Source organism: Cnephaeus nilssonii, assembly GCF_951640355.1.
Source record: "Cnephaeus nilssonii genome assembly, chromosome: 11".
Lineage (NCBI taxonomy): Eukaryota > Metazoa > Chordata > Mammalia > Chiroptera > Vespertilionidae > Cnephaeus > Cnephaeus nilssonii.
This window is the reverse complement of record NC_137082.1, coordinates 35,990,140-36,005,257: the sequence shown is the minus strand read 5'-3', so window position 1 is coordinate 36,005,257 and position 15,118 is coordinate 35,990,140. Positions and strand designations below refer to the sequence as shown.

The window sequence follows — 15,118 nt, the reverse complement described above, 5'->3', positions numbered from 1 at the left end:
GTAGGAACTTTAATCTGGGTCAACCCACTTAAGGTGGATTAGAGCAGGGGAAGTGACTTGGCTCTAATCAGAGTCAGCCTAGCTGCAGACCCTATGAATAGGGCCTTGAAGTTCCAATCTTTAGTCACTCACTAGTGCTCCCAAAGGGTCATAGGGAGAAGAGAGGGGCCCTAGCAGGAGCTGGAGGGAGGGCAACTATGATGGGACATCACAGTTATGAACTGGCTTCATTTGTTTTCCTGCTTAGCTCAGTAATTTGTCAAAGGGCCTATGAGTGTAGACCTGCCTAGTTTGCCCAAACCAAAAGTTTTAGAAGGAGGATATTGGGGTATTCCTGGGAAAAGCCACTCCCCTTAACATCCTCATGCAGATCAGAGCAGCTAGCAAGTATACAGACTATAAGATACCTAAGAAAACAAGTCACCACCTTCTTGAGGTCACAGACTTTATTCCAACAACCACAGGGCTTGAGCAGAACAAAGGCAAGAAAAGAGTTTCATTTGAGAGTGTCTGTCATGGGCACAACTGTGTTCAGGTGAGGGTGGGAACAGAGGGCAAGGAAGACAAGTTCCTCTGGCCCTAGGGACAAAACACATTTACTCTTGCAAAGAAGCAAATGATCTGGAAACAGCCTGCTTGCACAGCCCCTGGAGCAAATGGGCAGGCAAGCACTGCCATCTGGCACAAAGACCCAGAGCAGAAGAAGCAAAGTGTTTTTAAAAGTAATAATTATTCCAGGTCTCATAAACGGGTGTTTGTAAGGGTAGGTGCATGCCCAAGGTAAGTACTGGTGCTTCCTGAGAGTTGACAGGATTATAGAGCTGCCTATCTGCTTCTTCAGTCTAGGCCCTCACTTGCCCTCCGAACACTCAATTTGGTTTGGGGACATGACCTTCATGTCCCTATTCTGGGCTCCAAGAGCTCTTTGCAAGCACTGCAGCCTGATACTGACCTGGGTCCTGTCTTATCTTCCTGGCAATACAGAAAGTTGCCTCCATCCAGGGGTAAAGCTGGTCCTCCGTGTGGGTCAGCCCTGACCCTTAGCACTCCTGGATGGGGGCAGGGAGGGTGGGCAAAACTTTGGAAAGCCAAGCAGGGGGGAGTCCGTGATAAAGGGCAGTCTTGTTCACTGGACGGTCAAGCAGCGGTGGCTGAAGAGCTGGCTGATGACAGATGGGTCAGCCACAGTAGATGTGTCTCCCAGGTCATGGTCATTCTGAGCGATCTTCCGAAGCACCCGCCTCATGATTTTCCCTGGGGGACCACAGGCTTCTGGTTATCTGGTGACTACAATGACCCATTCCAACCCTGCCAAAGGCTTCCATCCACACATTCCACCACGATTGGGCCTCAGTCAACCTCAATCCCAATCCAAGTCCCTCCAGCCTCTGAACATACCTGAGCGGGTTTTAGGCAAACTGGGTGCATTCTGGATGTAATCCGGTGTGGCAATGGGGCCAATCTTTTCTCTAACTGTAACAACAAATCATTAGGCATTTCTTCAGTACCATTAGCCAGGCTCCCCAAAACCAAAGTAAAGATAGCTTTGTTCCCCACTTAGTTCCTCTTCAAGCCCTGCGCACAGAGTCATTCTCAGGCTCGCTGCCTGTCCGTCTCTTTTTAGCACATTATCTCTTTACTATCTCATTTATCTTAATCCACCGTCAGGCTCTAGAATCAGCTTGCTAGAGTTGAAATCCCACTTTTCTAGCAGTGTGGCCCTGGGCAAGTGATCCAACTTCTCTGAGCCTCCATTTCTTCATCTTTATAATGAGTTTAACAATTGGATCAATTTTGGGGGTGATTATATGCATTTAAAGCACTTAGCACAGTGATGGTACAGAGAAAGAATTCTATAAATGCCGGCCATTATCTTAGTGGAGAGACTAGTGGAGACTGAATGGAAAGAGGGCAGCCAGCCCCCTGGGACCTGTTTGTGGTTTGGGGAGCAGCTTACTCCAGCCTTCCTCCACAACCTGCTGTGATAACGGGCATCAGGACAAACCCCACAGTGTCTGCCCAGGTAGGCTCCTCACTCTGCTTCTTGAGCTCCTCGGTGAGAGTGGAGCTGAAGGTATAGCCATCACACAGGGTGACAAAGCAGTAGAGGCATTCGCCCTTCACAGGATGAGGGTGGCTGACCACGGCTGCTTCTGCGATAGCCTTATGTTCCACAAGTGCTGACTCCACCTCTGCCGTGCTCAGCAGGTGCCCTTGTCAAGGGAGAGGAAATGTCATGAGAGAGATCCCGGCCACTACCCCTACCCCTACCCCTGCTCCATCTGTGCCGACAGGACAGACCTGGTCTGGTCAAATGGGAAAAGCCCTTCATTCATTCCTCACATGGCATGTTTCAGTTGCCCCACCATTCCAGTTCCCCTCCTCTAGACACATTACGTGTTTTCACTCTTCCTCCAAAACCTGGGCCCAGAACTGAATGCTTCACTCCAAACATGGTTTGGCCAAAGGACATCCTGGTTCTCAAAAGGCTTTAACTGGGACTTGCTGAGAGATCAGGGCTAATGAGAAAGGAAAATGGTCCCTGGCCCTCACCAGATACATTCAGCATGTCATCAATCCTGCCAGTGATCCAATAATAGCCATCCTGGTCTCGCCGGCAACCTGGGAAGAGAAGAAGTCCACAATGTAATAAATACCCAAGGAGGATATATGATCCACATTCCCAAACCACCACACCCACTGCACTAGCTTCCTAGCAAGTCTTCCTGCTTCTCCTCTTGCCTACTGTGGCAGCCAGGCTCCAAAGTGATCACACTGATCTCCACCTCCTGGTATTCATACCCCTGTGTAGTCCTTTCTCATTGTACTAGGGTTAGTCTGTGTGGTCAATATAATTTGGCAGAAGTGATGGGATGTCATTTCTGCGATTAGATTATAGAAGACACTGTGGCTTCTATCTTGGTTGTGTTCTCTCAGATTATTTGCTCTGGGGGAAGCCAGCTGCCATGTCACGAGTGGCTTATAGAGAGGCAAGTGGCAAGGAACTGAGGGTTCACACCAACAGCCACATGAGTGAGCTTGGAAGTGGGTCCTCCAGACATTCAGAACAACAGCTTGACTGTAACCCATGAGACTCTGAACAAGAACTGCCAGCTGAGCCACTGTGTTGCTGATCCTCTGAAATTTTATGAGATAATATTTGTTTGGGTTTTGTTTATTTGTTTTTGATCCTCACCTGGGGATATTCTCTCCATCAATTCTTCAGAAAGGGGGGCGAGGAGACAAAAACGTTGATGTGAAAAAGACACATCGATGGGTTGCCTCCCCTATGTGCCCAGACTGGGCTGGGAATGGAACCTTCAACCCAGGAACTTGCCCTTGACCAGGAAAATCAAACCCAAAACCTTTGGTGTGCAGGCCAACACTTTAACCACTGAAATAAACTGGCCAGGGCTATTTGTTGTTTTAAGCTGCCAAGTTTGGGGTAATTTGCTCCACAACAATAGATAACTAGTATACCTGCCCAAAGTTTATTCTCCATAAATTAGACAATTATTTTCTAAACAGTAAATCAGTCCTCATCACTTCTCTGCTCAAAACCCCTAAAAGTCTCCCACTGTACATGGGATAAAATCAAACTCCTCACCATGGCCCACAAGGCCCTATATTACCTACCGCTCCAACTACATATAACGTTCTTTTCTTTGCTCACTACACTCTGGCCACACAAGCTTCAGTCTGTTCCTCAGATATTTCAAGCATGTGTCTGCACAGAACACTTGCACTTACTCCAGATTTCCCATGCCTGGCTCCTCACCTTTCAGGTCTCTGGTCAAATGTCACTTCAGAGAAGCCTTCTCTCACCATCCCATATATGACTATGCCAGCAGACACTCTATCCCATTATTCTGTTTAGAGTACTTTTCCTTCATAGCACTTATCACTAAAATAAGCTTACTTGTTAAGTTTACTATCTGTATCCCTTTAATAGGAAGTAAGTCCCATGAGAGCAGAGAACTTGCCTACCATATTCATGGTAATATCCCCTGTGCTTAGATCAGTGCCTGGACATAGTAAATGCTTAATAAATATTTGTGGGTGAATGAAATGGTGGATGGACTCATGGGCAAACACAGCCTCCAGATATTGGGACACACATGACATTGTAATACTGCCACATGCCCCATCTCTCTCAACACAGGAGCAATGACAAGAATCTTTCCTCATACATCAAATCTCAGATGGCACCACGCTGAGACCCATCCTGCAGTACTCATCCCAGCTCTTACAGGCTCTGTAGCTCTGCCTCAATATTAGACACTGACCATGGGACACATTTCTCTCTCCCTCTGTTTCTTCACCCTTTGCCAATTCTTCCTGAAAATGAAAGGGAAAAATACGTGTCTTGATAGGAAGAGGTAGGGAAAAGCCAAGGCTCACCATCTCCTGTCACGTAGTACCCAGGGAACTTCTTAAAGTACGTGGTCTCAAAGCGTTCATGATCCCCATAGACGGTGCGCATGATCCCTGGCCAGGGCTGCTTGAACACCTGCGGGGAGAGGAAGGCACAGTGATCACATCTGTTACACTGTCTCACTGAAAGACAATCAAAGCTTTGCCAAATCTAAGGAGAAATGGCCTGAATGCCATTCCCGAGATGTAGGACAAAGTACAGGCTTTAGAGATAGACAATCCAGGCTTGGAATCCCAACTATGCCACTTACTAGCTGTGTGACCTTGGGTAAGTAACTACCTATCTGAGCTTCAGGATCCTCATCTGTAAATGAGAGAAAATAATCTGAAGATTAAATTGATAGGTAGAAGATGCTTAGCACAATGTTCCATTTATTATAAGCACTTAATAAATTTGATGTCCTTTTGGGTAATCCCTCAGGAAAGCAGGTTCAGTTTGACGTAAATGAAAACAGTGATATAAAAATGTGGGACCTACATATGAGTAAATTATTGCCCCAATCAATAACATCCTGTGGCAGCAGATGGATGAGATGATGGCTAAGAGGCAGAAAGCCTGGATTCAAGTGCTGCCCTTGTTACTACCTTGTTCTTAATAAAAGTGAAGTGGGATAGAGAGTCAGGGCTGATGATATAAGCACTAATACAAAATCACAACAGCTAAAGTTTATCTAGCACTGACTGTTAGGTTCTGTGCTAAACTCTTCACATGGATTATCTAATTTAATCAGTCCAGCAACTATAGAAGACAATGGTACTAGGAGAATCCTGTTTTACAAATGAGAAAATTTAGGTTCAGAGGGTTAGGCAACTTATCTGAGGTCACAAGAGGCAGAGCCAGGATTTGAACCCAGGCAGGTTGATTCTGGAGCCTATATGATTTCCCATTATGTTATGAAGCCTCCTTTCACATTAGAATTGTTCATTAAAGGAAAAGTTGGTATTAAGTCTTCCAGGCCCAAAAAGGCACCATTAGGAATCTTTGAACAGAGCCCTTAAGAGTCTCATGGGCCAAAAGGCAGAGAGGCAGGCAAAGTATCCAGAATGATTCCCTGCAGGGTCTCTACAAAGGATAAACCTTCTATTATGGAACTTTAATTACAACAGCTACCAGGAGAGATTAGGTTCTAAACTTGAAGCAAAGTAAGATACCCCTTGGTGGATCCTTTCCCCCAACTCCTCCTCAGAGACCACAAAGGGCCAGGGCCTCACCAGATAGCCTTCCGCTTCACCTTCCAATTCTTCCCCAGACTCATTCAGGATTGCAGGAGCTACACCAAAGAATGGAAAGGTCTGGAAGCAAACAGGAGACAGAACCCAAGGAAAGAAATGAAGCAAATGTGACTCAACTCTACCTCTCCTGAGGAGAGGCAGAGCCCCAAATTCATCACATCTCAGTCCAGTCCTCCACCCTCTACCTAGGCCAAATGCCCCAAGATTCTACCCCTGTCTAGCCCGGGACCAGCAAAGGAGCCTCACTCACAGCAGAACCAGGCTTCATGGGTGTTGCACCAGGGAAGGGGGTCAGCATATGGCCACCCTGTAGAAGTCAGAGATCAGGGGTTTGAGTAAGTCTTCCCATATTATCCCTGAGCCCCAACCTTCTGGACCCTTTACTCACTGTCTCTGTCTGCCAGAAGGTGTCCACAATAGGGCAGCGTTGGGCACCTACTACCTGGTAGTACCACAACCAGGCCTCAGGGTTAATGGGTTCTCCTACTGTGCCTAAAACCTGTAAGGATGCCCGGCTATGCCTTGGGCAGGGAAGTGGGGAGAGAGTTAGGTTCCAAGTACCACTGGGAATCAGGAAGACATGCCCATGTTCTTCTGCCCTCCCCACCCCCCCGAACCCCCATTCCAGATCAGAGAGCTGGAACAGTGGCAAGGAAAAGACTGTGCACAAAGGCCAGTACCCAACTCTGAGGGACACCCATGGGGCAGCAGCTGGGGAGGGGTCTCACTTGGTGACAGGCTTATCTCCAAACTTCATGAGCAGGCGGATAGCTGTAGGTGCTGTGTAAAACTTGGTCACCTTGTACTTGTCCACAATACTCCACATGCGGCTCACGTCCGGGTATGTGGGGATTCCCTCAAACTAACCCCAGTGAAGACTGGTCATTCCTGATCCTTCCCAATAGTCCCCCCACCCCGCTACCATACCCTCAGTCTCAGTAGTTTGCCCTTTCTGACAAACCCGTGCCTTCACTCCTTTATCAGATAAGCCAAGAGAACTTCCCACTTATGATTCATGATCCCCACAGAACTGAGTGAGAGCTGTGTAAGTCCTACTTCCTCTAGACCAAGTAGCCATTGGAGGCAGTTACCCAGGATCATCTTGCCCACCCCTAAGTAGGCCAAGTAGCCATAGGTCCCAGCTCCCCTCTCACCAAAACACTGGTGGCACCGTTGGCCATTGGTCCGTAGGTGACATAGGAATGGCCAGTGATCCAGCCAATGTCTGCTGTGCACCAGAACACATCCTCTGCATGGAAGTCAAACACGTACTTGAAGGTTGTGGCCACATAGAGCATGTAGCCTCCAACTGTGTGTACCACACCCTGTGGGGAGAATAGGGCCTCAGGATGGGGCTTGGGTTCACCCCCACTGACCACCAAATATAGGCTGGGCAGAGCTAGAGGAATATCCTCCTCAAAGATTTTGGCTCTGCCAGCACCCCTTTCACAGCATCCATCTCTTCCATCCCCTTTTCTCCATGTTCCCATATCACACCTCACACACATGTACATTCAGTCCATCATTCACACCCACATCCTAAGATGGTATTTCTGAGCTACCCACATCACTCTGACACATGAACACTTTGAGTACACAATAGTGTCTCTGTTGTGCATTTGTACACACACACTCTATTTACCCATTGACAAAATGAAAGTGGAAAGGGTGGGGAAGAGACAATATTATTCTCTTACTCCATCAATATCCCATCCCTAGGAAAGAGAGGCCAAAACTGTGTTTCTAAAGGCCCATTAAGGGATATTCCAAAGAATGTGGAGAAAAGAATTTAGGGATGGGATAGGTGGAAGGCAGAGTAACATATCTTTCAAGTCAATGGAACAGAGTTTTCTGAAGTATTTTTTTTTTTTTTTGGCTCTTACTGTGCTCTAAGAGCTGTAGTCTAGGAGCCCAAGAGGGATCCCCGTGCCCACCTGTGACCTTGAGTAGACAAGGTATCTCTCCTTCAACCAAACCATGTAGGCATGGGCAAGAAACATCAATATAAATCACATGGACTGATCCTTTTCTCTTCTTGGCATTATGAAAGCCCCCACTCGAATTATCTCACCCTAGGCCTCACAATTTAGTGTCTTAATTTGATTTAGAAAAGATAATGTGAACCTGCCGGCGTGGCTCAGTGGTTGAGCATTGACCTATGAACGAGGAGGTCACAGTTCGATTCTTGGTCAGGGTACATGCCCAGGTTGTGGGCTTAATTCCCAGTGTGGGGCATGCAGAAAGCAGCCAATCAATGATTCTCTCTCATCATTGCTGTTTCTATCTCTCTCTCCCTCTCCCTTCCTCTCTGAAATCAATAAAAATATATTCTTAAAAAAAGGTAATGTGACATTTCTGAAACTCAGGATCATAGAGTAAAATTTGTGTCATTACATGACACACACACACACACACACACACACACACACACACACTTGCCTTGGGTTTGCCTGTGGAGCCACTGGTATACAGGATGAAGAGCGGGTCCTCGGCATCACACCACTCAGGCTCACACACATCCTCTGCCTCGTGTATGAGTTCGTGCCACCACAAGTCAACCCCCTCATTCCAGGAGATCTGTAGAAGGAAGACAGGAAAGGACAGGAAAGAACTGTGAACAGCGCCAAATGGGGACAGGAGATAAATGTCACCTGGAAAGGCCAGAGTGGGACTGGCAGGTGGGGTGCTGGGAAGGAGGAAGGGCCCTGGAGGGTGGAATGGAGCAGAGAGGCAGCTTTTCCTGAACAGTATCTGGTAGATTTCCACCTCCATCATCACCCCCTGCCAGTATTCTTTATCACAGCACCATATTTCTTTCCCACACAGCACATATTTCCAGTTATTTTATTTAGTTGTTTGCTTGATTACATTAGATAGTGACCTCTATGAATGCAGTGGCATGTCTGTCTGTTTTCCCCCATGTCCCCAACACCTAGCAAAATGCCTGGTTCTCAAAAGGTACTCAATAAATTTTTGTTGGATGAATATGCACACACAGTCCTGCATACACACATATGTACTTATGGGAATAGTAGCTCATCGGCAGGGATGCGAACACCACACAATTTAGAAATGCAAAATTAGCCAGAGCCTACAGGTGAGGCAGGCATCTGGTTCTGTTAGTTAGTAGTGAAAGAGGTCACTAGATCTTGGTCCAAGTGCCTTTTCCTGCATGTCCAGACTTCATTCTCCACCTGGAGGTTCCTACCTTTGCTCTGCCTCTGCCTTTATATCACTGCTACCAACAAGTTTTCCATAAAGACATTTGCTTGAGGTTCCATTCATCAAGAAGCCTTGCTTTAAGTTGGTGGAGAAGGACCAAGGTGGACTTCTAGTGGAGGGATGTCCTCCTATACTGGAGTGCCTTTGATAACTATTTCTGGATCTGTCATCCTTAAATTTTTCTAAACTCTGCTTGAAACTGCTTTACTTTCCTGATTATATCACTTATTTGAACAACTAGTTTTCTGAGTCTGTTCTTTGCGGAGTGAAGTTGCATTCCCTGAATTTGTCCAAAAATAGCACTGGATTTCAATTCCAGTTCTGCCACTTCTAGCTATATATGACCTTAGACAAGTCACTTTACCTTGTCACTCCTTTTTAAAGTGAAGATAGTTGCCCTAGCCGATTTGGCTCAGTAGATAGAGCACAGACTGAATGTCCTGGGTTCAATTCCAATCAAGGGCACGTACCTCGGTTGCAGGCTCAATCCCCGGCCCTGGGGGTGCATGCAGGAGGTGACCAGTTGATGTATTTCTCTCACATTGATATTTCTTTCTCTCTGTCTCTCCCCCTCCCTTCCACTGTCTAAAAATCAATGGAAAATATCCTTGGGTGAGAATTAATAAAAATAAAAATAAAATGAAGATAGTCATTCTTGCCCCAGTGGTCTCTCATGATTTGGGGAACATCAAGAGAGAAAGCTATTACCTGGTAAACATCAAGTCTTGGTTTATCCTGGGGGGTGGGGAAGACTGATAAATGTCAGGAAATTTAGAAGTTAGTTCAGTTCCACTGACCTCCTCTGGAAGATGAATTTAAGGGTATGATGATGGGATCTGTTTGGGGTTTGCTTTAGTTGTCACAAAGTCCTTTCATATTCATTAGCCTCTAGTATGTTCAATGGCCCTGGCTGGCAGGTAGACATGATATTGTAAGAGAAACACCTTACTCCTGTTGTATGTCTATATGATAATATGCTGTGTGCATATTCTATATAATAAAGAGCTAATATGCTAATTAGACCGAACAGCAGAACGACTGTCTGGACAAAGCCAGGGCTGCAAGGGGCTGTGAGGGCCGGCCAAGGCAGCTGGGGCTGCGAGGGCCGAGCCCCTTGCATGAATTTTGTGCACCGGGCCTCTAGTTTTGTTTAAAGAAAACCAAAGTGTTAGACATACTTTGATGAATTATAAAATGAATCTCCAACCACTCCCCTTAATATGCCCCTTAGTTTACAGAAATTGAAGTTTCTGGCACATAAGTGTCATAAGAATGACAAGTCCAGGCCAAGTGAGGCACCATTAAAATTTTAAGAAGAAAAAGAGGAGAGAAAAGCTACCAATGAGCTCAAAAACACACCCTATTTTTTTACTTTTTATTTTTGTTAATCCTCATCTGAGGATAGTTTCCCATTGATTTTTAGGGAGAGTGGAAGAGAGAGAGAAAGACAGAGAGAAACATCAATGTGAGAGAAACACATCGATTGGTTGCCTCCTGCACAAGCCCTGACCAGGGCCCAGGCCGGGGAAGAGCCTGCAACCAAGGTACATACCCTTGACCAGAATCGAACCCAGGACCCTTTGGCCTGCAGGCCAACGCTCTATCCACTGAGTCAAACCGGTAAGGCATTACCCTTACCCAGAAGTTTTGACTTCAGGTTAAAGACATTAGTACATTATTAAAATGTTTTTTAAGTGTTTTTCCCTAAGGCAGTGGTCGGCAAACTCATTAGTCAACAGAGCGGCAAACCACAGCTTGCGAGCCGCATGTGGTTTGAGAACCGCAGTTTGCCAACCACTGGGCTAGGGCAACACACTATTTGTTAGTGGAATTAGCCATATGGGTCTACACATACCTTGTCACATGAACATTTTTTTCTTGCAAACAATCTACTTTAGATGAGGTCATTAATGTATTTAAGCAGAAGTGTGTCAATAGTGCTTTGGGCAAATGGTACTGGTCTAACAATACTGGTGTGAATTGTCAGAAAAAAGGCACTATGTACATGTAAGGGTACGTTACACTGTGGCAATAAGAGGACTTATAATCTTATAAAACTATTTCCTTTGTGAATATGTGAGTAAGAAGGTGAGGGAGGCATGCTTCAGGTGTGGAGCTGATAATCTGCACCAGGATGTAGGGTGAGTTCAATTAGTGCTGCATACATTGGCTGTGTTTTAGGTGTGTGCCTATAAGGGGCCCAGAGCTTTGAACCAGGAAAAAGTTTGAATTTTCTGCAATACAAATTGAGGAGTTAGTTGGCCTTTGTCCTTGGACCAGGATAGTTTCAGGGAGGGAAGCTGCCAGGTGTGAGAGAAACATAAGGAAGCTTGAAGGTGACATAGTTGAGGAGGGCACATACAAATTGTGCAGGCCCTCCCTTGAAGAGGGTTGGAGCTCTGCCAAGAATTCTGCAGCTTTGCAGTTCTCAGGCCAACAAACCTGGACTTTGTAAGCCCATTTTTATGGTCTTTGGTTTTTTGGTTACTGGTTGTCTTCACCTCCAAGAAACAAAAATCCAGGAGTCTGTGGCCTGAAGGTCTCTGGTATTAAAGAATTGTAAGAGTTTATTTCTTTTCTGGTTTCCCTCTTAGAAATGCCAGTGTATTTATGTTCAAAGCAATAAAAACATTTATGGAGTAGTTACTATGTCCTGAACACCTTTACTTATGGGGAAACTGAGGCAAAAGAGCTTATATAACTTGCCCAAGCTCCCATAACAGCAGGTGATAGAACCAGGATTTGAACCCAAGTAGTCAGTCTCCAGAGCCTATACTTCTAATCACCAAGTATGTTACCTCCTTCAAGAGAAAAAGTCTTACTAGTAGGTCCCTGCCTGAGTGTTTTTTGTTTTTGTTTTGGTGGGGTTTTTGTTTGTTTGTTTGTTTTAATTTATTTCAGAGAGGAAGGGAGAGGGAGACAGAAACATCAATGATGAGAGAGAATCATTGATCGGCTGCCTCCTACATGACCCCTACTGGGGGCCCAGGCATGTGTCCTGACCAGAAAGCAAACCATGATCTCCTGGTTCATAGGTAGATGTTCAACCTCTGAGCCACACTGGCAAGGCCTCTGCCTGATGGGTCTCTACCATGCTAATGAGAATATAGAAAAGGGGGATTATCTTTACCATTAACCTAAGAAGTTATAATCATTGCAGATTTAGAGTAAGATACCCTATGAGGATGGTAAAACTCAGAAGAATTGTGGGTTTTCTCCTTTGTTTTATTAAGGAAAGTGGTTTCCTTTTAAACATGTACTATTATCTTTCCATTCCTGATGAGGGAACTGAAGCCCAGAGAGCAGAGGCAACTTATTCAAGGTCACACAGCTAAAAATTGGTCTCTGGACTCCAAACCCATTCTCTCTCCTCTATACTAATCTGCTTTGACTCCCCACTTAGGGATTTCCCTTCATAGAACTACCTACAATGTAACTTTTGTTCAACTTAGTACTTAATTACATCAGGATATATGTGCAATTTGTAAATCCCAAAGTAGTATATAAACAAATTTAGGAATCTTCTCTGCTGTCCTATAAAAAACTTAGGCTTTCACTTGCAATACATATCAAACTCCCCAGCTTGATGGTGAATTCCCAAGATTAAGATCTATACCTCCTCTACCTGCTCCTCCTCCTGTCTCTTTCTGGCTCTGTTCCAACTAAATGCACAGTATAAACTTTCTGACAGGTTACTTGGTCCTCTCTCCCACAAAAGTCCTGAGCAGCAGGAGAAAAATGAGTTGTCTGTTGCTACTTTCCTGAGATCCATGCTCTATGTCAGTTCAGAGAGGTAGCAACAGGCACTTGGTCTTACAACACTTCCAGGTGACTTAAATGTCAAAGGACCCAGGGATAGGGAGAAAAGGGTTAGGTCTGGCAGACACCTCAATGGGGCAAACAGGCAAAAAGCAATCGCACACAGACAAGCACGCAGGAAAGCAGTGCCCAAGGCAGTGCATAGGTGGATACCTGGGGCCAGATGCACTTGGGTTTTTCTTTCAGCTTATCCTGTTAAGAGCCCACGGAAAGCATAGTGAGCAGGGTCCAAGTATAGTGAAGTGAGAGAGAAGGGTGAGAGGGAAGGATCCCAAACCTCTGACTGCCTCCTTTTCTAATAAGAGCCATATCTTGAGAGCCAGATCTTGATCCTTCCATAGTGGGACCCCACAGGAACCCAACCCAAGCCACAGACCAGTAATCAAGATGATTATATTTAGTCACCCAAGTCAGCCCATTTCTAACCCAAGTCCAAGCCCTGAGGATCCCTCATGCCATCCAGCATGGAAGTCTCCCTCACAATATCTCATGCTAAGGTCCCAAGTTGCAAAGGGCTCCCTAACTACTTTCAAGTTCCAAGTCCTTGGCTCCCAGCTAGCCCTGCCAAGGATGCATTTCTAGGATGGCTCTCAGATGCAAGCATTATAATGAGGAAGCAAAGAAGGACATCAAGAACTTCATGGACAGGAAAAGGGAGCCATTGGAGCCCACGAGAGGGAATAGCAATGCCAAACTCACCTGCACATCCGGACATGGCCTCTTAATTGGGGGGGACTGACTGAGAGAGTCACCTGTTCCCAGCTCTGACCTCCTCAGGTGCTTGACCACAATGCAGCATCTCACAGGGAAACCCCTGGAGAAAAGAAAAGCCTGAAGTGGTAGGATGGTAGGCTCAAAAGAGAATTTGGTAGGGCCGATCCATGTCCATCAGGGTAGGAGAGACAAAGGAAACATAGCACTGGGGAAAATCCAAATTGACCCAAAGTAATAGCCAACTGGCCAAACACACTTACTTCTCCCGGCACTTCTCCAGGGCCTCATCAGCCAGTTCCTTCAGTTTCACAAGTTTTTCCCCTCTGTAGAACGCATCTTTGGGGAGCAACAGACATTCCAGGCCTTAGGAAGGCATCATACTCCTCACCCCTTATCCATAGTGAGCACAATGTTCACAGAGTCCTTCCTGAGTGGCCTCTTAACTCTGGTTCTTCCAGCTGATTTGAGCTGACAGAGGGTTGGCTGAGGTAGAACCAAGAGCTAACAAGTAGACAATCCCTACCCTCTACATCAAGCATGTCAAACTCGCGGCCCACAGGCCGCATGTGGCCCACAACGAATATTTTTGCGACCCAGCCAATACAATGGTATGTAAGAAACATTTTAATAAAAATTTCATAACTTAATTTTTACAATACCCTGTTATACATAATTATTAATAACGAACTACAATGTTCGCTAATGACTGGTTACTATAATCATGTTGTATTCATTTCCCTTACGTGCCTTACATGCAGGCACACCATTTCTCTCTACTAATATAGCAGCGAATATTTTAGCAGCTGATTGCCACATCATTAGTCTTTGACTGACTTGTTTGGTGTGCGCAACAGGAAATATTTTGCTTTCAGAGAACAAGAAAAATAGGTTTATTTGTGTTACGCTTATTAATTTGTGCTGTTATTCAGTGTCTGGTAAGTTAATGTCCAAGAAAAAATATTTATTTTTATTAAAATGTTCTATTATTTTATGTTAATGGTTACTCATTTATTTCATCCCTTTGTATTCAGCATGTCTCTATCAAAATAAACCTACGTTTCTATGAAAATTGAAGCTTTTATTTTTTTTGTGGCCCACATAAACTTAAATCTTGTTTATTTGGCCCACGTTAGCCTTTGAGTTTGACATGCTTGCTCTACATTGAGCAGTCCAAAACTCAACTAGCTGATTAGAACAAAGACTTGGGTTATAGGGCTTCTGGAGAAGGGGTGAAAATTAGTCACCTGCAGTGATGAGAAGGCTGCAACTGGAATCCAGGATCCGCTCACATAGAGACTCTGCAGAAAAGCCTGCAAACTAGGGAAGGGAAGAAAGACTGAGGGAGAGGGGGACCCAGGGATAAGTGAACAAGGAAAGGAGTCAATCATAAAAACTTTAGAGTCTCTAAGTCAGGATCCTAGAAGAAACTGGATAACTGATATGGAAACTATAACAAAAACATTTTAAACTCCTTAGTCTGGTTCTTAAGATCTTCCATCATCCAGGCCCAACCTACTTCTCCAGAGCCCCATCCCCAACCAGGCCCCCTTTCCAGCACAAATTCCTACCACAATGGAGTGGAGAGCCCCAAGGCGAGCACATGCCAGCATTGCTACCACAAGCTTTGGTATCATGGGCATGTAGATGGCCACTCGGTCACCCTTCCGAATGCCTGCAGGAAAAGGACACAGACCAT

General features: G+C 45.4%; 1 protein-coding gene across 1 annotated transcript in view; it reads right to left on the bottom strand.

Annotated features, from left to right (window-relative positions):
* Window positions 1-97: 97 nt before the first annotated feature.
* Window positions 98-15,118, bottom strand: part of ACSS2 (acyl-CoA synthetase short chain family member 2) — a 62,114-nt gene continuing 47,093 nt past the window's right edge. The window contains exons 4-18 of the mRNA XM_079783620.1: window positions 14,991-15,094; window positions 14,667-14,739; window positions 13,683-13,758; window positions 13,408-13,522; window positions 8,107-8,244; window positions 6,822-6,992; window positions 6,396-6,529; window positions 6,056-6,188; window positions 5,918-5,974; window positions 5,647-5,727; window positions 4,402-4,510; window positions 2,554-2,622; window positions 2,037-2,213; window positions 1,399-1,473; window positions 98-1,254 (exon numbers count right to left, since the gene is read on the bottom strand). Of these exons, the coding sequence (XP_079639746.1) occupies window positions 1,127-1,254; window positions 1,399-1,473; window positions 2,037-2,213; window positions 2,554-2,622; window positions 4,402-4,510; window positions 5,647-5,727; window positions 5,918-5,974; window positions 6,056-6,188; window positions 6,396-6,529; window positions 6,822-6,992; window positions 8,107-8,244; window positions 13,408-13,522; window positions 13,683-13,758; window positions 14,667-14,739; window positions 14,991-15,094 (1,640 nt within the window). The 3' untranslated portion in view covers window positions 98-1,126. The remainder of the gene's footprint in view (window positions 1,255-1,398; window positions 1,474-2,036; window positions 2,214-2,553; window positions 2,623-4,401; window positions 4,511-5,646; window positions 5,728-5,917; window positions 5,975-6,055; window positions 6,189-6,395; window positions 6,530-6,821; window positions 6,993-8,106; window positions 8,245-13,407; window positions 13,523-13,682; window positions 13,759-14,666; window positions 14,740-14,990; window positions 15,095-15,118) is intronic.